We start from the raw sequence: 27,630 nt of genomic DNA on the forward strand, positions 1-27,630 counted from the left end.
GCTCCGCCCGCTGCGGCCCGGCTCCTCCCCCAGGAAACCCAAAGCCACTCTGCCCCACAGTGCCGCCGACTTAACCCAGGTCACCCCACTCACGCAGCCCCAGGCCCCGAAGGCACCGCCTCCACTCTACACTTCTCCGGTGTCATCCTCTTTTCAGAGCTCACCTTCATTGCTGCCAGCCAGCAAGTCTGCTTCTACCACCCTAGGGGTACCTCCTACTTCCCTGCCACATCCTACCATCTTTACCTACATCTCGCACCAAACCCACGTCTCGGCCAGGTCAGCCCATATATCCGCCTCACCGCCAAAGCCTGCCCTAGTCGCCTCAGTTCTATTGCCACACTCCTACCCTCCGCAAACCTCACGTAATGGTAATAGCTGCCGTGACAACTCTCGATCGTTCACTACATGTAGCCATTGTATCACTAGGCAGGATGGCACACACATATCTCATCTAATTCAGTCACCACAGCAATCTTGTGCGCCCTGTACGATTGTTATTCCCATTTACGCTGTTGTTAAGTGCCCTTGAGTTGGTTCCGACTCATAGGGACCTATGTAGAACAGAAGGAGACACTGCAGGTCGTGTGCCATCCTCACAATCCTTGCTACGTTTGAGTCCGCTGTTACAGCCACTGTGTCAATCCATCTCCTTAACGGTCTTCCTCTTTTTCTTTGATCCTCTAGTTTACCACGCAATTCCGATTTATAAAGAAAGGAAATTAAAGTTAGGAGAAGTGCGGTGACTCGCACTGGGTCACTCCGGTAACGAGAAGTAGAGCCTGACTTTGCAGGCCGCTTGGTCTGGCTCCCAAAACTGGGCTGCTTCCACCCCACCTCCATGCCATTCCCTATGGTATGCGGTTCTTGAATCACCCCCGGCCCAAGTCGCCCCGGAATCCTGCTGGCTCTTAGTCCCTTCATACAGGTTACGCCCCTTTTCTTCTCCAGGCTCCGCGTAGCTGGCTCCAGTCCCCGCATCCTTCCCTCTCTCCCCCCGAACCGAGCTATTCCTCTCAGACAGCGCCCCCTTTCGCCTTCACGATTCCGCCAGCTCTCCACTCAGCTTCCACTCCCCATTCCAAGCACGCCGCCGCCCCAGTCTGCTCCCACCCCTCCTTGGGCTCCCCTACGCCCAGCTGGCGCAGCGCTACCCTAACATCAACCTTACAGACTGCACCATTGCTCCACCCGTCAGGGAAACACACTCCCCCAGCCACTCTCCCTTCCCCCAGCTTAACAAAAATGGTCTCTCCCAAGTCCTCGCAGGATATCGTCGCTAACTCAAAACGCCCGCAGCGCCTACTTCTGATTGGTTCTGAAGTGCCACGCCAAAGGCCACTTCCGGCGGAAGAGGAGGCGGGAGATTCGATTGGAAGGCGTCTAGCGAGCAGCTGAGAGCCGGTTGCTTCTGTTTGGGGCGGACCTGAGGGTCGCTTTGGCTGGGTCCCATTCCAGTGCCCCAGGTGAGGAGCTGGGAGAAGAGGTTTTGGGGGACCTCAAGGGTTGGAAACCCCTAACGAGGTCTTTAACGTCGGTGTGAATGAGACTCAGGGCCCTGCCCTTTATGTTACTGTATTTTTGAGGACTGTCTCCTTCTTAAAAGGGCACCCGTGCGGGTTGAAGAAATAAAAAGATTAACCATTTTATTTTAGGCACTGTTGTTGCCATCGCTCACCGAACGTTTACTCAACACTTATTGGAGCCCTGGCGGCATGGTGGTTAAGAGATCGGCTATTAAACAAAAGGCTAGCAGTTCGAATCCACCAGGCGCTCCTTAAAAACTCTGTGGGGCAGTTCTACTTTGTCCTATGAGTCAGAATCGACTGGACGGCAGTCGGTTTGGGTGTTGGTTTTTTTTTTTTTTTTACTGTGCCATCGTAGTAGACACGGAACGAGCGTCCAGAACCGTAAATGAGATGCGCAGACACGTTTCCAGCTGGCTACTGTGCGGAGTACTATCTGCTGAAAAGGGGTCTTTTACAAACTGCTTTGGTGGCCCAGAGGGAAAAGTGGTTAAGTGAGCAGTGGGCTCAAACCAGAAACTTTAAAGCTTTCTAGATTTTTTTCCTCCTCATCGCCTACATTCAGCCAGTCGTATCAGCCTCTTGAGTATTTAAAATCCATATACTTGTCGCCACTTTTACTGTCGTTACTTTAGTTCAACATCGTGACTGCTGCATAGCTGGGACAGTAATCTCCCACTGGTTCTCATTTCTTAGGTCTTGTTCTTTCCAATCCAGTCTTCACATGGCTAGGCTGATAAAAGTGTAAATCTGACTAGGACACTCCCTACGTAAAACCTTTTAGTCCCTCCTGTTTGCTGTCAGGTTTAAGTCAAAACGCCTTAACAAGGTGAACAGGCCCTTTCTTGTCTGTCCTTTGCCTGTCTCATCAGCTTTGTTTTCCATCAGTCTAGCCGTGGCCTCCAGCCATACACAATGTCTTTTGAGTCCCTCAGATAAACCATCCTTCCTCTCACCTCCAGACCCATCCCCACTCCCAGCCTAACCAATTCTTACTCATTCCTTAGGTCTGCTTACAAAGTCTTTCAGGTTAAGAAGCCTTTCTTTACCCTGCAAGATTGGGTCACACAGCACCCAGTACCTATTTATTCATTTAGTTTTTAAGTACCTGTCGCCTCTGTGCCAGGAACTAGGTACTAGGAATACATTGGTGAACAAGATAGGCAGATTTCTGTCCTAACGGAACTTACCTTTTATGGATGGACTTAAGAAGAAGAATAACGGGGGATTTACTTGAGTTAGGTTGGTGTGGGAAGGCCTCTTTGAGGAGTTGATGTTAAAATTGAGACCTAAAATATGAGAATGATCCAGCCATTCAGGAGAGGAATGTACATTCCAAACAGAGTGAAAAGAATGTGCAAAGGCCCTGAGTCAGGAAAGAGCTAGGCATCTTAGTGTTCGAGAATCTAAGAAAAGACCAGAGACTCTGGGACATACTTAAAGAAGACAATTGTATAACATGAGTCTGGAGAGATACCCCAGGTGGTGCAGTTGGGAGGCTAATGGAGCAGCATAAACAGGAGATGACGGTGATCTGAATTAAGGTGGTGGTAGAATATATGAGGGGTGGGGAGTAAATGAGTTGCCAGATATGGAAATAGACTCAGGACTTACTGTTGGGTGTGATGTGGGATGAGAGGGGAAGGAAGAAATTAAGGATGACTCCTAAGTATTTGGCCTGAGTTACTGGTTAGACATTAGTGTTATTTACTGAGATAGAGAAAATTGAAGGGAAAGAGTTTTGGGAGGAAATTAAGAACCTTTATTTAATAGGTTTTTCACCTATTAAAACTGCAGATGTCTATGAGACAGGCAGTTGGGATATTCAAATCTGGAGCTGAGGATAGAGGTCAGGCAGGGCCCAAGAGATAAATTTAGAAATCACCAGTCTAAAAGGATATTTAAAGTCATGGTAATTAATGATTGAGATCTCTTAGGGAGATAATGTGAAAAAGAAGTGGCTTAGGGGAGGAAAAAACAATAAAGGAGCCTGAGAAAGACCAGCCAGTGAGGTAGGAGAAGAGTGTCTCTTCATAGCAGTTTATTGCTATTGCCTGTTTAGTAGTCTGTCTTTCTCATAAAGCTGTAAGCCCCTTGAAGGTAGTAGAATCAGTGTTTTATTCCCTATTCTATCCCCAGTGCCTGACATAGTATGTACTCCAATATTTCTTTCTGAATTGTTGAGATGTTAAACTGTGGAGGAGTCTGGGTGAGAGCTGATACGGGTCTGACCAGCTGCAAAGACTATGGGAAAGAAAAGAACACATCTCAAAGACACTTCTGGAGGTAGAATCAAGATTTAAGATAGGTTAAAGCGCTAGGCTGCTAACTGAAAGGTGGATGGATAGTTTGAACCCACCAGCCGCTCTACAGGAGAAAGATACGCCAGTCTACTTCCGTAAGGATTTAGAGCCTTGGAAACCCTATTGGAAAGTTCTGCTCTGTCCTGTGGGATTGCACAACAGCAGTGGTTTTGTGGTAAGACCTGCTTTCAGGGCAGAACATACAAAAATGCCTGAACCCTTAGTACCTCTCCTATTACACAATGTTAATAGCTTTGTATCACGTCATTGATAGTTGTACATTGTCTATCTTAGCCAGTAAATTATAAACTTCTTGAACACAAGAGCCAGTTTTTTTCTTTCTCTGTCATTGTGTTTACTTCCCCATCCCTAGCACAGTAATTTACATGTCATAAATGCTGGTAGATGATAGAGTAAATGAACAAACTGTGTGTTGTACTCACTAAGATTTTCCTGGGTACTGTTTTCAAAGTGTTTTTCATCAGTATTTCTCCTCTCATTTTAGGTTTTTTCTCTTCGCTTTTTATTTAACTCCCTGTTTATAGGATTTTTATATTAATGTCAGTAAATTATTTCTTAAATACCTGTTATGACTGCCTTTAGAAAAATTAGAGTATGCACCCTTACAGGAGACCATTAGATAGTGTTAAGAAGACAATTCAAACAGCCACTCTTTCCGTAGCTGAGACCTCTTGGCCTATATAATATGAAATAGGAAATCTGAGAGCAACAAGTGACAAAGAGTTTCTTGTAAGGTAAGGCAAGAACAGTTTTGGGATACATGAAGAAAGAGAAAAAAGTTAGTTTTACCTACTTTTCCTTATGTCATTAGAACTGGAGACTAGTTTTTTAAAGGAGGAATTTCATCTTTTGGCTACAGATTTGGGAGAAAAAAAAAAAATGCAAACAGTTTCTTAAGCCAGAATCTTGAATGTACAGTTACAAAGACTGGTGTACTACTAATGAGAAGCCATGAGTTCCAGACCTGACTCCACCTGCCTTGTGACCCTTAGCATTTAATGTCTCTGACTGTCTCAGGTAATGACGTAAAGCATTTGGAGAACTGTAAACCAGTGAAGAAATTAAGACCTACCTAGACTTGATTTGAGTAAATCAGACTAATAATGGAAAAGTACTTTGAGAACTGTAAAGCATTAAAAAGAAATTATGAACCCAGCTGGATTACAAGCTTCTTTAAGGTAGGACTCACATCTTACACGTCTCTATCGTCTCTTTATCCTCTAGCCACTGCTATCCCTAAATGTCAATTCACACAAATACTTAACTGAATTTTTTTCTCCATGATCCAGCATTTAATAAGAATTATTCCAGAGTTTCGAATCTAACCCAAAAGAAAAATAAAAGCCCCTTTTGGTGTCTGTGCATGCATGGGCATGCTTTTTGTACTTGGAGTCTATTAACGTACCTTATAAGAACTTGCTAATGAGGGAATCAAACTGAAAGGTCATCAGATAATGAATTAGAACAAAGAACTGCAAAGTCATTTGTAAGAGACGGAAGTGCTCTTGGGCTTTAGGATTTAACTATAATGAGATTACTCACAAATGTTTTTCACCATCAAATTTCAAATTATTTCCAGTCCCAAATGCTAGGCCAGTGGTTTTCAAATATGGGCAACATAAGCATTACCTGGGAACTTGTTAGAAATGCAAATCCTTGAGCCCTCATCCCAGACCTACTGAGTTAAATTCTGGAGTTGGAGCCCAGCAATCTGTGTTTTATCAAGCTCTCTGGGTCATTTTGATGCACACTAAAGTTTGAGAAACACTTGGCTGCTATGAAAATGGGATGCAAGGGGTTGTAATCAATGAGCATTGACAAAACCATCTCTAGAATGAGAAAAGGTGCATCAGACTATATTAGCCTGGTTTCACTAAATATTTGCCCCTTCTTAAAGGAACTTTCTGTTTATAATTTGGCTTAACATATAGTTATACACCGCCCCCCCCCCCCAAAAAAAAAGAATGTAGGCGTCTGATATGTCCGTTTCCTGTGACAGGTAATTTTTCATGGTAAATTAGTAAGTAGAGCATCTTTGGATTATGGTTCGCTCCCTTGTAGCTTGATTAGAAAGTATTCCAAAGTATTTCATGATGAATTAAAAATCTGCACGACAGTGTGCCCTCCTGGACCCAACATACTTTAATAAATATAAGTCTTTGAGCACCTTCATTCCTGGATATCACCTCAGCAGACTCTGGGCCTTCAAAACAAAGGCCACCTGAAGCCATAAATAGTCCCCATCAACCTACCTAACACACTTTTCTCCATCTCTCTCCATCCTTAACCTCTTTATTTCTGCTTCTACGTGTGAGAGATTGAGAGGAACCTAGATTTTCTTTGTTATTACCAAGTTCCCTACCAAGTATTTTCATCACATTTATTGATTTTTATAATTATTAAGGTAATACATTTAAAAAATACTTAAGATACGTAAAGGAAATAAAAATCACTTTTAATCCCACCATTCTGAGAGAAAATGTATTTTTAAAAAAAGATTATATATTTTTCTAACTAGCCTCCTCTTCCTCTCCACCCTCTGCCCCAAGGTAAAACTAGATCATTGCTTGTTATCTTTTCTCTTGGTATTATGTACCTTTCCTTGATAGAATTTAACACAATTGCAGTTAAATTTTTTGTGTGGTTATCTGTTTATTATCTGTCTCAGAAAAAAATCTAGTGACTAGATTGGAACCTTGTTTGTTTTGCCCATCACTTATATCGCCAACACCTGACATTTAGCAGCTGCACAATAAATAACTGAGGAATAAGTAAATGTATTGAGCTTTTTAAGTTGCAATGTTGTCTTCTGACTGTGATGGAGCTGAAAGAAATTTAATATCACCATCCTTCCCAATAAAATTGAGAAGAAGAAAGATTCCAAAAGTGCTACATATGAAATTGTTCCCAAGTCTATTATCATGTTTCCTAACATTGATATTTACTCATTTCTGATTCTTTTTTCAGTTATTCATCAAACATGAACTCACCATACTATGAGTCAAGCAACAGAGAAAAAGAAAGACAAAACAAACTAGGTGAGAAGTATCATGAAGGAAATGCTCTAAAAACAATAAAGGGAATAACTAACAGTGACTGGCTGGAAAGATCTTACTGCATTTTTTTCCACGAAAACACAAATAGTAAAAATAGTTTATGGATCTTTTTCATTTCAGTTCTCAAATTTCCTAGTAAGTTATATAGTTTTTTAGGCATGCTTATTTGATCCACTAGAGGGCAATAAAACCTTAAAGACGATTTAACCAACCTTCCTTTAAAACTAGCAATTAATACTTGCACAGTAAATTTAGAAATTAATCAAAGTTTTTCTGCTTAGTTTTTCATATATTGATGAGTTGTCTGCCCAATTAGAAAGTTTATTTTATTTTATTTTTTTAATTTTTATTGTGCTATAAGTGACAGTTTACAAATGAAGCCAGTCTCTCATACAAAAATTGATATACACCTTGCTATATACTCCTAATTGCTCTCCCTCTAATGAGACAGCACACTCCTTCCCTCCACTCTCTCTTTTCATGTCCATTCCACCAGCTTCTGACCCCCTCTGCCCTCTCATCTCCCCTCCAGACAGGAGATGCCAACATAGTCTCAAGTGTCTACTTGATCCAAGAAGCTCACTCTTCACCAGCATCTTTTTCTATTCCATTGCCCAGTCCAATCCCTGTCTGAAGAGTTGGCTTTGGGAATGGTTCCTATCTTGGGCCAACAAAAGGTCTGGGGGCCATGACCACCGGAGTCCTTCTAGTCTTAGTCAGACCATTAAGTCTGGTCTTTTTACAAGAACTTGGGGTCTGCATCCCACTGCTCTCCTGCTCCCTCAGGGGCTCTCTGTTTTGTTCCCTATCAGGGCAGTCATCGGTGCCTAGCTGGGCACCATTTATTTTATTTTTAATTGTTTTCCCCCACAATACTAGCACAGCATCCTAGTCTTGGTACCTATTTAATCCATGTCCTAACATTTAAGTTTGATAACAATTGTGTAAAGAATATGCTTTGATGAGTGTCTGTATAGTGGAGGTAGTATGTAAATTTCTACCTAAGAGCTTTAAGAAAGATAGTTTCTTCTGACAGTATGACCACAGTTAAGGAAAAAATTGGCAGTGAGGATAAAACATAGATAATGATTAAAATAAGAAACTATAAATGAAAATACTCTGCACTCTAATGTATATACAAACATAAGATTATTTTAGTATTTGGTAAAATTGTGTTTTATATTTAATACTGTGTGATAGAACTATGGCTTAGGAAACGGAAAGCTGAAAATCAGGAAGGAAGTTAAGAGCCGAAGTTCAGATTGACAGTAATTGAACTTGGTACTAGGGATATAAAGAGATGATCCTTCTGAGCTGTTACTCTGGTTCTGGAAAAATGCATGTTAAACATAAATTTGATGTAGTGAGTGATAAGTAAAAAAATAGGATCACTTAACCTGGGAAAGCTTCCTGGAGAAGAAGACCCCTGAGAATAATGTAAAGAAGAGTATGCATTATCCAGGAGAATGAAAGAGCATTTTAGACAAAGGGAAGAGTGAAAGAAGCAAACACACAGAAATGTGAAATGTATTGTTGGGGGGTAGGAGGTGGACAGGGAGCCCAGTTCAGATTGCTTTTTATGTACTATTTAACATAAATTTAAAAACAAAAGAGAACTTGTTTCTGTAGAGTTGATTCAGATTCTTAAAGAACTAGAGGACAGAGTAGAACTGCCCTGTAGGGTTTCCAAGGAGTGGCTGTGGATCTGAACTGCCAACTTTGGGCTGGCAGCTGAGCTCTTAACCACTGCTGCCACCAGGGCTCTACCATGGATTACTAGAGCCTAAAGAGCAAGCAAGAGTCAAGAGAAAGGGCAATTGGAAGAATGGAACCAAATAGAAAATAAACAAAGAAATAATAAGACTGTAAAATAAGATTCAGTTGTAGAAGATATAGAAACAAGCATCAAAATTGAAATGCGAGCCATGTAAAGCAAAATTGGCGAAAGTCAATTTTTCATTGTGGGAGAATTTTACATTGATTATTGAAACAAAGTTCACTGACTCATTTTCTTTGTTGTAGAATATGTACAAAATTCTTTTGTAGAAAATGTGGTATATAGGCCCCCGCATCCACTAAAAATTTTATAATCCTGTTCATCTCATTCCATTAAAATGGTATATGCCCCTTTTGCATTCAATTGTTAATATTACAGTCGCATTTAAAAAGAAGTTACATCATGGATAGCTGAGACACACAGACGCACACACATATGTATTTATATAACTCACATATCCCATTCAAACGTATGAGTAAGCAGAGGAGAGGGCAGCACAGATCATCAGTGTTTAGGTCCCGCACGTGCCTTAACCTGGCCCTGTATTTAAGTAGCAGAAAAGCGGCCAACATGGCTGCAGTGTAGTGATTAAGGGAGAGGGTGATACAAGGTGAGATCAGGGAGGTTGGCAAGGGCTAGAACACATAAGGCCTCATAGTCCTTTGTAAGGAGTTGAGGCTTCATTTTAAATAGCGGGATTTTAAGCGGATAAAACACAACATTTTCAAGAGGGAGCTTTGCTCTGTTTTATCTCCCCTAGCTCACAGGTATGTATTCTCCCATGTTTTACCCCACCCCAAAGTGGATTTTAGAGGGAACATGCCTTTGCTGACATACATTCCATCATTTGTTGCATTTGCAAGGAAGTTGAGGTTAGTAGTGCTAATAATGGCAGTCTTCTGTGACCCTTCTTCCTGCCTTCCCCTTGTATCCTATATTACCTACTCCACCTTCTCCTTAGAGATCACTCTGGCCTAGGGTGACAACCATGTATACCTAAGCCTCCACAAAACAAGAATAGCAAGAAAAATTAGGCAGGATTAGCCTTTTCTATGCATATAGATCAGTAGCTTATGTAGATTATTTTATCTTTCATCTTTGCAAGTTTCTGTCTTATTGCCTTAGGTAGCAGGATTTTATTTTTACAGAAATGTTATTTTGATTGAGGGGCAGGTTAGTATCACTTTAAGATCTGTCTTCAGTAGTCACCATATTTCTATAACTGATCATCCTTATAAAGAGCTGTACCTAAAAGATTCTGTTATCATTTTTAAACTGGTGACTTTCACTTTGTCAGAATTTAATGATCCTGGTTTCAGAAGCAGTTCGATCTACTTCCAGAAATTGAGAGATTTTGCCATGTGTTTGCAAATGAATGTCTATTAGTATATTTTTTTCTTGAGTGTACCAAAACCAAAACCAAACCTGTTGCTGTCAAGTTGATCCTGACTCATAGCAACCCTGTAGACCCTATGGGACAGAGTAGAACTGCCCCATAGGGTTTCCAAGAAGTAGCTGATGGATTTGAACTGCAGACCTTTTGGTTAAACAGCTGAACTCTCAACCACTGTGCCACCAGGGCTCCTGAACATGTACCCATTACCATTGAGTCGATTCCGACTCATAACGACCCTAAAGGACAAAGTAGAACTGCCCCATAGAGTTTCCAAGGAGCACCTGGTGGATTTGAACTGCTGACCTTTTGGTTAGCAGCCATAGCCCTTAACTACTTTGCCACCAGGGTTTCCCTGAACATGTATGGAGACCTTTATTTCAGAACGTTTATTTTATACTATACAAAAGCCAATCGATAATTTTTTTCTGGTAAACAAAGCAACATTTGAGTTTTTAAAGGGAAAGTGTAAAAGAAAAGATTATTGCTATTTTATTGATTTACTTCTCTGATGTGTTTTATACAAGGATCTTAAAACACTTTAAGCTCTCCTTTGACCTTTTAACATTTTACCTTTTCTGTTTACAAAGCTTGAATTGCCTTTTTTTTCTCTTCAAGTTATGTAAAAATCTGCACACTAAAAACTAACAAAGTGATTTTCAGCTAAAAACTTTTTTCCACCAATTTAGGCTCTTTCAAAGATTAAGCTCATGTAATTTCCTTCCTATTAATGGTAAAAACAAGTTCTGGACAGCTCTTGTAAAGGTGTGGAGAAGCTAAGTGACATCTTTCCTGAATTACTGGAATGGAGCATTTAATCAGAAACAGAATATTTGCTTGAGCCTCTCTGTTAAATCTTATTTTCATTCTATTAATACTTTTAATTAAGCAGAAAAAGAAAATTAATCTTCTAATATATTGACACGTCTACCTTCACTTTGAAAGTAAAGCAAAAGAAATCTGTTGGCTTTGTAGTGGAGGTTAATTGATTTTCCTAAGAAATGAACATGTACTTACAATTAAAGATTTGTTATTCACCCTAACGGGTATTTTGTTTTCTAGGCCACAGTGTGAACATATGAATAGGAGAAGAAAATTTCTTCTTGCCTCTGTACTTGCCCTCCAGAATTCGAGTTTTATATATCCATCGTGTCAAAAGTGCTTCTCTCGGATAATCCTAGGCTCCAAAAGGTAAAAGTAAAACCTATAAGCATGGGAGAGGAAATATAAGTGTACGTTGTAGATTTCCTATGGCTCAAAGGCAAGTAAGGATTAAACTCACTATACCAGGACACAAGATTCTCGCAGGGTTGGGTTCTTCTGTTGTACCAGAATTCATTTGGCTGATAATCCTCTATTACAGAGGGAAGTTTCAAGTTATCTCTTTGCTAACTACCTGCCTCAGTGAATAAAAAATAGCTTCTCAGAGAATAAGTTCCGTTTGTGTGCAAAACTTTAGCTCATTTCTGGAATATCCCTGGGAATATTGTAGGGGTGGGTGGCTGTGCATGATTCTCAGATTCTTAAAAGGGACTGTTTTTAGTGATCTCTCTATCACGCAGTTCTTGGCATGTATTACTTTTCTGTGGTGCCCAAATGCAGGGCAAGTATACCTGGGGAGCCTAAGATCCTTCTCTGATCTTCACGGAGTAGAACAAGACCCGTTGTCGTTGAGTCGACTCTGACTAATAGCGACCTTATTGGATAGAGTAGAACTGCTTCATAGGGTTTCCAAGGAATGCCTGGTGGATTCGAACTGCCGACTTTTTGGTTAGTAGCCGTAGCTCTTAACCACTACGCCACCAGGGTTTCCTCATAGAGTAGAAGTCAGAGGTTAAGATTAGAGTCCCTCAAGAATACTTTCTCTCCGCCTGAAGGGAAGTCAAGTCTTAGGTTCTCGTACCTACATATGGATACCTAGTAAGTACCTTAGAATAGTGTGCCAGCAAATATTCTTAACTAGTCCTTTTGTCTAGTTAGCATTGAATGGCGAGAGATTGTCATTTCTAAACTGCTAGACTATAAGTCATCCCTTCAGTAGTTACCACTCTTCCTTTATTAAGCCATCTTCTCAAGTAAGCTCTCAGGGTAATACCCTGTTTGTGTTCATCAATAAATCCTCACCATTTAGCCTACAGCGTAATTCATAGAAAATACTCAACAAAGGTTTGTTGACTGAGTGAATAAATGACAGTATGATAGTGTCTAGGTTGTCTTAGGTCTGGAATTAGTTTCACTCATTTTTGAGTTCCTACTGATTGGAAAACACTAAAACCTGTTAACTTTTGAGCAGGATTCATTTCTTATGGTATAGTGGAAAGATTTCAAGCTTCAGAGAACATAACATGGTTGGATATAGGCATTGGCACTTATTGTATGACCTCAGGCAAGATATTTAACTTCTGTGCATCCAATTACCAATTGCTGTTGAGTTGATTCTGACTCATGATGACCCCATGTGTGTCAGAATAGAGCTGTGCTCCATGGGGTTCTCAGTCGCTGATTTTTCAGAAGTAGATTTCCAGGCCTTTCTTCTGAGTTACTTCTAAGTAGATTCAACCTGCAGCCTTTCAGTTAGCAGCCAAATGCATTAACTGTTTGCACTACCCAGGAACTCTATCAGTTAAATTACTCATGTGTATTCTGGGATAATAATGTAAATAATGTGAGGTAATTGTAAAATTAGAGATAATTCACAGAAATCACCTAATATGTGACATATAATAGAATTCCCAAAGTGATAGCTGTGATTATTGGAATCCTTAGGTGGCGGAGGTGGTTTTAAACCTTTGACTGCTAGCAGAAAGGTTGGTGGTTCACACACCCAAAAATGGCTTGGAAGGCAGGTCTAGCAGTCTGCTTCCAAAAGGTCACAGCTTTGAAAACTCTATGGAGCAGAGCAGTTCTACCCTGAGCACATGGGGTCACCATGAGTCAGAGACAACTCAACAGAAACTAACAACAACAACAAGAAGATATTATTACTACAAATCTATTGTAGGTATCGGGTATCTACTGCAATATATCATGGTGATTGAAAGCATAATTCTCTGGAGCCAGACTACCTAGGTTCAAATCTCAACCCTGTCACCTATAGCTGTGTGACCTAAGACAAGTCACTAAAATTATCTGAGCCTCAGTAGAAAGGGGAAAGTAATAATACCTGCCTCATAGAAATGTAAGGATTAAATGAGTTAATATATGTGATGTACTTAGAACATAGTGTGATACATAATCAGTAATATAAGTATTAAATATTATTCTTAAAACTGATTTTTTCCACAAGTTATTTCTTTTCAAGATAATCTGCAACAAAAATTTAGTTTGAACAGTAATGTGTCTGGTCTGATAATAATAGGTAGCACGAAGGAGTGTTTATTATGTGCTTTATATCTTTTAATATAATCACCCCCATGAGGTGGATGGTATGTTAGACCAGCCTTCAAAGGAGGAGACTGAGCTTGGAAAACTTAAGTGACTTGCCCCAAACCACACAGCCAAGCAGTGAATGACAGAAACATATTCAAGCCCAAATAACCTGACTACTGTCTATTTGCATAATAACTATATTACCTCCAAATTAGCAGTAGAATTTGTACCCAGAATGACATCTGGAAAGGAGGACCTGGAATGGACCATTTAGGAACATAAAATCCACAACACTTGGTCCTTCCCTATGGAAACGTTCCACAGAAATACACGTAGTCTGTTTTCTGCATATATCACATTGATAATTCCACCAAAAAGTCTGTTCCCGTTTTTTCTGGCACTTTTCGAATATTGTTTCTGTTTTCCTTTTTCTTATATGGATTCGTTTGTAAGCAACAAAGGAAACAGAAAGTCCTCACTTTCATTTCCTTTTATACCACAGCAAGGAAGTTCCCTGGGTAGCACACATGGTTAAGTGTTCAACTACTAACCAAAAGGTTGGTGATTCAAGCCCACCCCACCCCAGAGGCGCCTTGGAAGACAGGCCTGGCAGTGTGCTTCCAAAGGGTCACAGCCTTGAAAACCCTGTGGAGCTGTTCTTCTCAGCGCACATGGGTCACCATGAGTCAGAATCAACTTGACAGCAACTACCACCACCAACGATAACATAGCATAGCAAGTTCATGAGAGAGGAGTTTCACACTCTAGCCTTGGCAGAGGATCTTAGAGACAGTGAAGAGCAAAAAGACTGCTCTCTAAAGATTTTCCTTGAGCCCCAAATCCTTAGTGACAACAGCCATAATAGGTGTTTTGTATTTTATGGGGTTAACTTTTTTTTTTTTATATAAACTCCAAGTGAGACATGTTTATAGATTGGAGCAGTGGTGGTTTGCAAGCCATATTCTGCAGAGCCTTAGGGCTCTATGGTAGTGCCTCTGGAGGGAGGCAGGGACTAGGGCAGTAGGTAGGGCTCTGGGGCCCCCACCTTAGTTTCAACAAGAGTAGTTCATTCTCGTCTTTTTATATTAGGACCGTAAGTTAGATTTCTTTTGAAGAAGGGTTCTGTGTGGTACAGATCAAAAGAAAGAGCAATATTTTTAAAAGTTTGATCCTCCATAGGAGATTATTATATGCATTTTCAATAAATTGTGTATGTGTGTTTTGGGTTTTTAGCAGGTATGTCTGTATGTATATATATGCTTTATGTGTGTATGTGTATATATATGTTTTTTTTTTATATATACACATAAACATAGATTCTCACAAAAATAATTATGAACAAGGGAGGGGACTTATTTATCCAGCTAAGCTCTCCATCCTTCCCAAACACATGCAAATTGCCCTTCTGGGGGACCACCATAAGACCCTTGGCCCCTTTAGCCCAGAAATCTGACACTAAGAACTTTCTTTTTCTGTCTTAAAATGGGAATCATAACTCAGAGCCTGTCTACCTATCCTCTTCCCCATTACTCCAACCACCCAAAAAGTTTGTATCATTTACTTAAGTCATATTGAATTTAACACGTTGTTGTTAGGTGCTGTCAAGTCAATTCCAACTCATAGCGACCCTATGTACAACAGGTTGAAACACTGCCCGGTGCTGCATTGTCCTCACAATTGCTGCTATGCTTGAGCCCATTGTTGCAGCCACTGTGTCAGTCCATCTTGTTGAAGGTCTTCCTCTTTTTCGCTGACCCTCTACTTTACAGTCATGATGTCTTTCTCCGGGGACTGGTCCCTCCTGATAATATGTCCAAAGTATATGAGACCTAGTCTTACCATCCTTGCTTGTAAGGAGCATTCTGGCTGTACTCCGTCCAAGACAGACTTGTTCATTCCTTTGGCAGTCCGTAGTATATTCAGTATTCTTCATCGACATCACAATTCAAAGGCGTCTATTCCTTTCCCGTCTTCCTTATTCATTGTCCAATTTTCACATATATATTAGGTGATCGAAAGCACCATGGCTTGAGTCAGGCTCACCTTAGTCCTCAAGGTGACATCTTTGCTTTTCAGCACTTTAAAGAGGTCTTTTGTAGCTGATTTCCCAGTGCAATGCGTCTTTTGATTTTTTGACTGCTGCTTCCATGGGTGTTGATTGTGTATCCAAGTAAAATGAAACCCTTGACAGCCTCAGTCTTTTCTCCGTTTATCATGATGCTGCTTATTGGTCCAGTTGTGAGGATTTTTGTGTTTTTTTTTATGTTGAGGTGTAATCCATTCTGAAGGCTGTGGTCTTTGATCTTCATTAGTAAGTGCTTCAAGTCCTCTTCACTTTCAGGAAGCAAGATTGTGTCATCTGCGTAACACAGGTTTAATGGGTCTTCCTCCAGTCCTGATGCTCCATTCCTCTTCACATAGTCCAGTTTCTCAGATTATTTGCTCAGCATACAGATTGAATAGGTATGGTGAAAGGATATAGCCCTGACGCACACCTTTCCTGTCTTTAAACCGTGTGGTATCCCCTTGTTCTGTTTGAATGACTGCCTCTTGATCCACGTACAGATTTCTCATGAGCACAGTTAAGTGTTATCCATAACTTATTATGATCCACACAGTCAAATGCCTTAGCATGGTCAATAAAACACAGGTAAACATCTTTCTGGTGTTCTCCGCTTTCAGCCAGGATCCACCTGACATCAGCAGTGATATCCCTGGTTCCACATCCTCTTCTAAATCCAGCTTGAATTTCTGGCAGTTCCTTGTCAATTCACTGCTGCAGCTACTTTTGAATGATCTTCGGCAAAATTTTGCTTGCATGTGATATTAATGACATTGTTCAATAATTTCCACATTCAGTTGTATCATCTTTCTTGGGAATAGGGATAAATATGGATCTCTTCCAGCTGGTTGGCCAGAGAGTTTTCTTCCAAATTTCTTGGCGTATGTAAGTAAGCACTTCCAGTGCTGTGTCTGTTGAAACATCTCAACTGGTATTCCGTCAATTCCCGGAGCCTTGTTTTTCGCCAGTGCCTTAAGTGCAGCTTAGACTTCTTCCTTCAGCACCATTGGTTCCTAATCATATGTTACCTCCTGAAATGGTTGAACGTCAACCAATTCTTTTTGGTATAGTGACTCTGTGTATTCCTTCCCTCTTCTTTTGATGCTTCCTGTGTTGTTTAATATTTTCCCCATAGAATCCTTCAGCATTGCAACTCGAGGCTTGAATTTTTTCTTCAGTTCTTTGAGCTTGAGAAATGCCAAGCGTGTTCTCTTTTGGTTTTCTATCTCCAAGTCTTTGCACATGTCATCATAATACTTTACTTTGTGTTCTCGAGCCGCCCTTTGAAATCTTCTGTTCATTTCTTCTACTTCATCGTTTCTTCCTTTTGCTTTAGCTACTCTACACTCAGGAGCAAGTGTCAGAGTCTCTTCTGTCATCCATTTAGGTCTTTTCTTTCTCGTCTGTCTTTTTAATGACCTCTTGGTTTCTTCATGTGTGATGTCCTTGATGTCATTCCACAACTCATCTGGTCTTTGGTCATTAGCATTCAACGTGTCTAATCTCTTCTTGAGATGGTCTCTAGATTCAGGTGGGATATACTCACGGTCATACTTTGGCTCCCATGGACTTGTTCTGATTTTCTCCTGTTTCAACTTGAACTTGCATATGAGCGATTGATGGTCTTATCTACAGTCGGCCCCTAGCCTTGTTCTGACTGATGATATTGAGCTTTTCCATCATCTCTTTCCACAGATGTAGTCTATTTGATTCCTGTGTATTCCATCTGGCGAGGTCCACGTGTATAGTCACTGTTTGTGTTGGTGAAAAAAGGCATTTGCAATAAAGAAGTCGTTGGTCTTGCTAAATTCAATCGAGATCTCCAGCATTGTTTCTATTACCAAGGCCATATTTTCCAACTAACGATCCTTCTTGTTTCCAGCTTTCGCATTCCAATCACTAGTAATTATCAGTGCATCCTGAATGCATGTTCGATCAATTTCAGACAGCAGAAGCTGGTGAAAATTTTCAATTTCATCATCTTTGGCCTTAATGTTTGGTGCATAAATTTGAATAATAGTCATATTAACTGGCCTTCCTTGTAGGCATATGGATATTATCCTGTCACTGACAGCATTGTACTTAAGGATAGATCTTGAGATGGCCTTTTTGACAATGAATGCAACACCATTCGTCTTCAAGTTGTGATTCCCAGCATAGTAGACTATATGATTGTCCTATTCAGAATGACCAATAACAGTTCATTTCAGCTTATTAATGCCTAGGATATAGATGTTTATGCATTCCATTTCATTTTTGATGATTTCCAATTCTCCTAGATTCATACTTCATACATTCCAGTTTCTGATTATTAATGGATGTTTGCAGCTGTTTCTTCTTATTTTGGGTCGTGCCACATCAGCAAATGAAGGTTCCAAAAGCTTGACTCCATCTACATCATTAAGGTTGACTCTACTTTGAGGAGGCAGCTCCTCCCCGGTCGTATTTTGAGTGCCTTCCAACCTGAGGAGCTCATGAGGCACTATAGCAGACAATCTTCTGCTGCTGTTGTAAGGTTTTCACTGGCTAATTCTTTTCAGAAGTAGACTGCCGGGTTCTTCTTCCTAGTGTGCCTTAGTCTGGAAGCTCAGCCAAAACCTGTCTCCCATGGGTGACCCTGCTGGTATTTGAATACCAGTGCCATAGCTTCCAGCACCACAGCAACACACAAGCCCCCACAGTACGACAAACTGACAGATACTACTTTATTTGCAAGGTAGCTCATTATTGTCTATATTGTTCTGTATAGTTATCATAAGAAGTTATACAGGAAATAACTGGGAGTCCAAAGCCTTGGATTTGGGTCTTCTCCTTTTTGGGGGAAAGTGGTAAGGAGAGGCCTTAGAAATACATTTTTAAAAATATTTTTCGTTACATTTTACAAAAGTAAAGCAATGCCACTATCTTCTCACTAATTCTTTTTTGTCTTTAAAAACATAGTTATTTTTCATAAAAATAGGTTTCCTACATGAGCCATGCAATGGATTTATCCTTTTTAATGAATTATTTTTTTTAATTTCTGTTTTAACTTCTAACATAGATGATATTAGAAATATAGGTCAGTATTACTCATATAAACAAAAGCTTGGTGTTCTCAATAATTTTTAAGAGTATGAAGTGTCCTGAAACCAAAAAGCTTGAGAACTGCTATTCTGTATTGACATTTTAGAAATAAGGGTTACCTCTAGAAGTTAAATCAACAGAATATGACATGGGTCCCCATTTGATGCAAATTCTTGGATAAACATAGAAGAAAATGTTGTCAATACCCTGGCTTCTGTAAGCATTGTCTAAGGACCAGTAACCTCAGCATCACCTGGCTTGTTAGAAACATGAAATCTTTGGCCTCAACCCAGAGCTACTGAATCACAAAATCTTCACTTTAACAAGATAATGTATGGATATTACAGTTCGAGAAACTCTGATCTATGTTATACCGCATTTCAATCCAGCCTTATTCCCAATAAGATTAAAGGAAACTCAGTAAATAACTTCAGAATACATATTCACTATATATGAATTCATTATATGTAGTTTAGCGTGTATAGATTAATACTAAGAGACTTCCTTTTTGTTAGGCTATTGCCAATAGTCTTTATTTGCAAGATAGTTCGTTATTATCCATATTGTTCTTATAGTTACTATAAGAAGTTATGCAGGAAATAACTAGGAGCCCAAAGCCTTGAATTTGGGTCATAAATTCACTAGCTTTGTTACCTTGGACAAAAACTCACCCCAATTTGGTAACAATTGTAATACTTTTCTTGTTTACCTGTCAGAAATGTTATGAAAAAGGAATATGAAATAATGTATGTGAAAGAAAACATTTGTAAATTACAAAACACTTTGAATGCATATAAATTATTCTAAGATTTGCTAGAAATTTTACATCAGACCTTAATACACAACCTTTAAGAAAGTTTTGATATATATTTAAACATTTAGTTTATTAGATTTCATTAGAGCCTGGTACTATTTGAGGTTTTATCCTCTAGTAAGTTGCCTCACTTTATTCTGTGGCCAGACTACAACATAAACTCCATCAGATTTGAGTGAGAACGTATGAATGGATTAGTATAGATCCATCTACAACATGGCAAAAAAATAAATAGTAGAGATCTAATTATGATGATTCAGTAACATACGAAGAACGAGACTAACCTTTGTTTAGTCACCTTTGATGCTGTGGAGTTTTAGGCTCCCCCTAGTGGCTCTCTGGCAGCAATCAAATTTATACAACTCCTTTAACTTTTTTTAGTATTTTCATTTTGCCACTCTTTTTTTTTCTACAGCAGGTCATTAGTTCTAGTATTATCTATTTCCAAAAGATGTATTAAGGCATCAGTTTGCTAAACTAAGAACATGAAAAATGGATATCAAACTGATAAAACATTGCAAACAGCTAGAAGAACACTAAGTAGAAGTAACAGCAATCATCATGCTATTTAATTGTGAGGGGGAAGCAGACTAACACTCACTAGTTTGTCAGGTCTTTACTAGATTCTTTATTTACTTTATCTCATTGTATCTTTCTTCAACTCTGGATTTTACAGATGAGGAAATCAAGGCTTAAGGAATTAAGTAACTATCCCAAGGCTGAACAGCTAGTGCCTGACCGTGAAGATACAGCTGGCATGTGCTTTTTGATTAGAAAGCCTTTGCCCATAACGATTTATTGCCTTAAAAACAAGCTAAATTTGCATGATTTTTTAATCTACTTTTTGTAATCTGATAAATTCTCATATTCCAATGAATTAAAGTTTTTCTTATAATGGTGAGAAAAATTCAATTAGATACTTTGAGTATAAATATTAAATATTTCAAGATTATTCGTTACTCTCTTAATAGACATAGTTCTCTTAACAGAAGATAACTATTGCCATCGAGTTGATCCCGACTCATAGCGACCATACAGGAAAGAGTAGAAGTGCCCCATAGGGTTTCCAAGGCGTAATCTTTACAGAAGCAGACTGCCACATCGTTCTTCCGTGATACATCTGGTGGGTTTGAACCGCTGACATTTCAGTTATTAGCAGCCAGGCACCACCATCGCATCACCAGTGTTCCTTTAACAGAAGATACACATTAAATTTGAGATCATTTTGATGTGGTCCTTACTTTGTAAACTTAGGTTGCCCTTTGCCCCCAGATCATAATCTGCCTCAGTTCATTGATGATGCCTCTTTCTCTCACACACAGGGTTTTCCTTCAGTTTTTTGTTTTTGTTTTTGTTTTCTTAAATCAATTTGGTACGTGTTATTTAATTAAAGCAGTATTTATTTAATTAAATCAGTAGAGCCAATAGGGCAGCTCAAAAGATGTTGATCTGAAATAGTTTAATAAGAAGGTAAGTTATATAGGTACATTTGTACATACAATATTATTTTAATTTTTACTTTACTTTTTTCGGTTTGGTTTTCATCATATGAAAAATTTTTTACTGAATTGCACTGTTTTCTATTCCCCACTTTTTCCAGGTCTCATTGTCCAAAATGTGGCTCTGTTGGCAAAGTTGAAAATGCCAGTTACAGATATAAACTTTCCTTAAAAGTTGCAGAATCAAACAAATGGTTTGGCATTACTGTATTTGGGAGCTGTTTAGATACATTTTTTGGTCTTACTGCCACTGGTTTGCACAGGTAGGAATATTTAAAGCACCTTTCTTCCTAGCTACTCCTTTAGTATGTCAACAGGATTTGAAGATAAGTGGTTGTAAGGTAATATGCATTTCGTAAAAAAGATGCTCAGTCGACCTCAGATCGTCAGTTTTTTCAAAGATAATCAAGTGGGAGCTTTTTATTTCCTGAGTGCATATTGTGGTGATATCAAACCAGGACCTTTTTATTCAGGCCAACTAAGCTATACTTAAAATATTGACTTAAATTACAAAAAGAAAGTGAAATCATTTCAGATTGAAGGTTTATCCAAATTCGAGGTTAGCATTCAAGTGGCTAAGGTCCCTTGAGGCAGAAGAAGCTATTTGAGAGAATGATTTGCGTAACAGAAATTGAAATTTTGTCATTTCGTTCCTTTGTGTTTCAACTTTATGTGCATGCTTTGACCTATTAAGATGTCCGAGAATGTAAGAATATATGTGAACAATTGAAACATTTCCTCCCCATCAGTCTTCTACCTCTTCCCATAATCACTTGGCAGAAGAAATCTATGCCCATGTCCTTCTGGTTAAGGGCAAACCGAGGTTCCAGCAGGGGGACCACAGCCAGGATTGGCAAGAACAAGGAGAAACTTCCCTCTGTTTTGAGGAGAGGGGCTAGAGGGCCCACTGCTATTCCCATTGCCACTTTTATTTTTCTCTAGAATATTTAAAATTGCTGGGCCTAGTTATTAGGCACATGTCTACCTTATTCACACTTAATCAACTGTTTTTGTTTTTCTAGGCTATGGGGAGTTAGAGGGAACAAAATGCTTATCTTTTGAAATCACTTTTTTCTCTATATGTAAAACAAAAGGTTCATGCTACATTTTCAAACTAATTGTCTTTCTGATTTTATGGCAGGTTAGAATTTCAAAGTTTATCTTTTCACATATTTTACTTTCTTTCCAATCAAGGTACATTGAAGATCCTAATGAAATTCCAGAAACACTGGACAGTGATACAACTCAGAACCTATTAACTAAAGCAGCTGAGACTTGCTTTGTTGGACAAAGCTTTATTTTTGGAGTGACGGTAATTGAGACTAGCTTTCTTTTTCGTATTCTGTTAACATTTCCACTGTAATGAAATGATTTGAATTTTCTAAATAGTTCTTAGGCGTTATATAAACGTAAAGCCTGGGAAAACACTTTAAACTGTATAAAAATAGCCTATATGTGATCTGTTAAAACACCATGTGTGTCAACTTCCCCTTTTAAGAGTCAGAAGACCCTAGTTTAGGTAATGCTTTCAAAAAATCAGAATTTATTATAAATTTGAAAATCTTAAACTTATTGTTTTGATATTTGATACTTATTTTACCCTCCAAATTTTGTTCAAGCTGTGTAGTAAAACGTTAATCAACTCTCCACCTTTTTAATCCTATTATCTATAAAAAGAATAGAAGGAGGGAACTAACAATGAAAACAATGTATGTGAGTATTGATAAGAACTCTAAGAATAGGTTAAGAAGGATGGTCTTAATTATAAAAGTCGCTTCAGAAGTTAAAAGATTGTACTAACTCTGAAGGATTGCTCACTTATTCTTTTTGTCAAATACTTACTGAATACCTACTGTGTATAGGTATTGTGCCTACAAAATAGATATGTTGCCTATTAGTAATGGAATTTTTTGTTGTTGTTGTTTAACTTTTAAGAAATGGGATTTTAGCTTTCATTCTGAATGAAGGTCTATCAATTTGACTTCATGAAATTTCTTTGAGCCTTAGGATTCAGTCCTTTTTGGAAGAAACCTTACAATTGATTTAGTCATTTTCAGAATATAGTATTTTCACTCTGCGTATGAGAAAACAAATTCAGAGAGACTAAAAACAAATTCAGAGAGGCTAGGTCACACAGCTAGTGAATGGCAAAAGCCAAGATGAAAAATTAGGGCTTCTAGTTGATTCCTAGTTAAGAATTTTTTTTTTAATTCTAACTCTAATTCTACATTAAACAATGTGTACATATTTTAACACTTATAAAAGTGATTTTAGACTTACACATTAGGAAAAATTACATCGTAGTTTAAAAATAAAAGTTAAAATGTAGACCTTTAATAGGCAGGGCCACTTTTAGAGTTCTAGTGGCTAAGATCTCTTGAGGTGGAAGAATTGCCCCATCCACCAGTCAACTGAATCCAGATTAGATGGATTAAATCAAATTACCTTTTCTCTCCTGGGGTTCTGCAAGAAAATTAAACCACACAGAAAATGATTTTAGGAACTGTTTTCTCAATTCTCCCAGGAAATGGTACATAGCTAGTACTACTGTAGATGCATAGGAGAAAAGTTGGTTTGTTCTTTACAATAGATGTCTTAAGGCATTAGGGCTTGAAAAGGCCTGAAGAATGTTAACATCAGAGTTCTTTGGAGCCAAAGCCTCACTGGGAGAAGTAAATTAACTCAGACCTGTGGAAGCAGACAAAGAAGTTAGCCATAAAATAGACTACAAAGCTGTATCAACCCTTTGGGGTTGGTATAGTTTGTTATCTTGGTATCAGAAACCTTTTCTCTGAAATTCTGAATATATTTATGCTATTTATATTTCTGGAACCATTTTCTGTCTCATTTATGCTAAAAAGGAACAAATGAAGTTTTTGACCACAGTGGAACAGGGTTTTAAAAAGGGAAATAAAAGACTCCACAACTGAACAGTGAGAAAAACCCAAAAGGAAGGTGAAACTGAGAGCTTTATTTTGTTAAAACCTTAGAAGATTCTTTAAAAATAAATAAATAAATAAAGGAAGACATTCCCTTAAAACTCAAGAGTTTCTGGAAGCTAACAAGAAGTATAGCTACCATTTATTCAGCAACTAGTATTTACTAAGAACTGCACAGCTTTCCATATGTTATTGCGAACACAATTTTTATCCTTATTTTACCAATAAGAAAGTTAAGGCATTTTCGTCTTTATTTTATAAATGGGAAAACTGAGGTTCAGAGCAGTTAAATAACTTGTCTAAACTCCCAACCCTAGTAAATGCTTGAACCAGAATTTGAAGACAGTCTCTTTACTCCAAAGTTTACATTCTGTTACTCATGCTACTCTGCCTGTAACACTGGAATTGTTAGGTGCCCTTGAGGCAATTTCAACTTACAGTGACCCCCATATGACAAAGTAGAACTGCCCCGTAGGGCTTTCTAGGCTGTAATCTTTATGAGAGCAGAAAGCCAGGTCTTTCCCCCTCAGAGCTGCTGTGAACCACCAACCTTTGAGTTAGCAGCCAAGCACTTAACCATTACACCACCAGGGCTCCTTGCCACTGATACTGAAGGAATTGAAATTAGGGAGGATGAGGGATGGAAAATTATAATTGCTCTTCTTTAACCTTGACATCCCTGTTTCACATTTGAGTCAACGAAGAAATTTTTGTTCTCATTTAAATGCATTTACTTCTTGCACAGAATTTTGAAAACCAAGGTTCATATTCCAATAACTTCTTACAGCAACGCCCTGACTGCAAGAGAGAAGTTAAAGCACTAGTGGCTTCCCAGATTGTTCTGCCAGACCCACGTGTTGCCGGCTTCACTGTCATTGACTACTTCCGTCAGCTTCTGCAGCCTTCCAACTTAGGGAAACTTCGTCATGGCTCCCAGGCAAATAGCTGTGTACTTGCTTTAGGTCACTCAGATAGTGATCTCAGCAGTATATGTGGCTCTGACAGTAGTTCTTATTCTTTTAAGTCCCATGGCAGAGAAAATTTTTCAAGATTCTGGCAGTCATCACTTGAACTCATTTCCATTGTTTCAGAACCAACAGGTGATGATGATCTTTCACCTTCAGAACAAAGCAAGGCCAATGGTGCTCTTCACCAGAACAGAAAGTATATTTCCTTTACAGAGGTCACTAGTTCCAGTAGTTACCATGATCCCATTCAGAGTTCATGTGGTTTTGTCTTACATGTGGATAAAAAGAGTAAAGCAGAAAAGTCGGGTGAAGAACTTGGCTTGCAAGCTAATCAGCTAAGTGTGGTTTGCAGCAGTCATCACGAAGTTGGAGTTACTGACTGTAGCTTACTCTCTTTGAAAATACAAGAGCCCCGTGAGCCAAGCAATACAAAGTCCTTCCACAATATGGTGGAAATCAAAAATACGTATTCCCAACCTGAGCTAACATGGCGCCACCATCACAGTGCAAATGCCCCTTCTAGTCTCCAAGAGAGAGCCACGTGTTGTTCACCTTCATCGCTGGGGCTTGGAGAGGTAGCTGGTGGTTCCCAGGATTGTGACCCTGAGAAGTGGGATGATCTACCATTCTCTGAAAGCCTCAACAAATTTCTGGCAGCTATCGAAAGTGAGATTGCTATAACTGAGACAGATGCCAGTAGTAGGAAATATTATCTAGATCATGACATTGACAAATTACGTGCAGACCACAGCCAGTTATCTGTAACTCCCCAGAGAACTACTGGAGCCCTACATACACCACCTCTAGCTTTGAGATCATCGCAAACAACAGTCAAATCAAACTCGAGCAAAGATAACTGCCCTTTCAAGTATGAAGCAAATCCAAGTCCGAGCACTCAAAAGGAGTCACAACCAGATAACATAGCAGAGACCATCTCTCTAAGTGCTAATGGAAGAGATATTCCTGATTATGTTCTATCAAATGCTTATCTGTCAGCTTTGTTTTCATCTTCAAAAGATTTTGGAACAACAGTTACTCTTAAGAAGACCACCAGAATCCAACCACATACGGCCAAAATTTCACCTAGGCCCAATACATCAGAGAGTAACCATTCTTTTCTCAACATCAAGTATATTAATGGAGAAAAATCACTTTCAGAAGTGAGTGAAAAGTTGACAAATTTGTGTTCTAGGAAGTGTAATGTTTCTGATCTTTACAGCTTAGAAAAGAAGCAATATTATAGGTGGCCAAAGAACCAAGATGACAGTTTTACAATTTGCAGGCAACTTACATATCCTTTAGAACCTTTTTGCAGTAGTCCAAATACAAGTACAAATACATTGAAAGAAATGCCTTATGGACATAGCAGTAATAACATAATACAGAGATATTCTACTGGCCATGAAGGAAGCTACAATGCTTCTGCTGATCTCTTTGATGTCAGTGCTAAAGAAATGGACGTTGCAACAGAAATTACAAAAAAATCACAGGATATTCCGTTATACTCAGAAAAGTCTTTGGTAGAAAGTCATCCTTCAGAATCTGATTTTTCACTGAGATCACTTTCTGAAAACTCAAGCCAGTCATCACAGAAATTAGCCTTGCAAAGCATACCTGCCTCTATGTATCCAAGACCATGTTCTTCTCCCCCTCATTTTCAGTCAGATTCAGAATATGATTTTGAAGATAGCCAAGACTTTGTTCCGTATTCACAGTCAACTCCAGTTGCAACATACCACCAAACAAGAATTCATGGAATGATAGGAGCTTTTGAAAAAGTACCTGCCTTTTATTCGGATCTTGATGCTAACTGTAAAAATACAAGGATTTCCTCTGAAATTGACACGCAACAAGCTACCCCAAATGGTCCACACAATAAAAAAACACACATCCAGAGAGCCAAAAGTTCTGTTCCATCTGGTGTTACACAGCCAGTGGTTTCGAACCACTGTCCTATCGCTGAGTACCTTGAGACTGATATTGATGAATGCATTCCACCTACCACAAAAAAAGAATTTTTTTTAGATAATCTTCAATTCCAAACCATGAATGTAAGAAAGCGCCTTGCTGCCTGTTACTCCCCTGATCAGAAAGAGTTACTAAGAAAGAAACCGAGACATGTTAAACAGAGAATGGATAAATGTTTAATTAAGAAGGAGTTCAAGAATAAGCTTACAGCAATAGTTAGAAAGCAGAGAACTCCTAAATATAACTGTGATCATTCAGGCTGGGTTTCCAGAAAGTCAGTTATTGAACTTGGCTCACGTTCAAAAGTCAAATGTTGCCTTCCATTTTCAGAAAATTGGCCACCATCAGTGCCTGAAACTAACTGCGCTTGGTCACCTGAATTGTTTTCATAAAAAAGTCACCTGAATCCAATTACTAAACTTCTTAAAATTATTCTGTATGACTGACTGTTCCATAGGTACCAAAATCCTGTGTGGTATTGTGGCCAGCCAGACCTTCTTTTCAGCTGCTGATCTTTGAAGAGTCAATAAACATTTATTTATTGAGCACATATTTATGTGACAAACTCTGTTAGATTCTGTCATTTATTAAAAATAGTAAGCAAATTGTTTATTGATTTCCAGGGTGTTTACATAGTGCTGTGCTAGGTTTAAGATGGCTATGCCCTCAAGAAGCTCACACTCTAATAAATGATGTCACATCATCATTACCATTTAGCTCTGATACAGTCCCGTGAAATAGATATTTTTATCCCCTTAGCCTCTACTTCCTTGTTTGTAAAAAGAAATAATACCTCTTAGGGCTCCTGTGAGAATTAAATAAGGTAATGTCTGTGAACATGATAACCCATTGCCATCGAGTCGATTCCAACT

The 27,630-nt window shown here is 38.9% G+C and overlaps 1 protein-coding gene across 6 annotated transcripts; it reads left to right on the top strand.

The window, feature by feature from the left end:
• The first annotated feature begins 45 nt into the window (after positions 1-45).
• DDIAS (DNA damage induced apoptosis suppressor) lies at positions 46-27,460 on the top strand. Of its 6 annotated transcripts, none has more exons than XM_064288765.1 (7): positions 46-1,466; positions 4,868-5,028; positions 6,818-6,888; positions 11,146-11,267; positions 20,985-21,146; positions 22,078-22,195; positions 24,610-27,460. In XM_064288765.1, exons 4-7 carry the CDS (start codon positions 11,155-11,157, stop codon positions 27,148-27,150), a joined length of 2,934 nt encoding a protein of 977 aa, XP_064144835.1. In that variant the 5' UTR covers positions 46-1,466; positions 4,868-5,028; positions 6,818-6,888; positions 11,146-11,154; the 3' UTR covers positions 27,151-27,460. The 6 variants fall into 6 exon arrangements, with proteins under 6 accessions (XP_064144835.1, XP_010596479.1, XP_064144836.1 ...); XM_010598177.3 differs by having other exon boundaries at positions 11,139-11,267; positions 24,610-27,459; XM_064288766.1 differs by lacking the exon at positions 20,985-21,146 and having other exon boundaries at positions 11,139-11,267.
• Positions 27,461-27,630: the final 170 nt, after the last annotated feature.

This window comes from Loxodonta africana, chromosome 7 (genome assembly GCF_030014295.1).
Source record: "Loxodonta africana isolate mLoxAfr1 chromosome 7, mLoxAfr1.hap2, whole genome shotgun sequence".
Classification (NCBI taxonomy): Eukaryota; Metazoa; Chordata; class Mammalia; order Proboscidea; family Elephantidae; genus Loxodonta; species Loxodonta africana.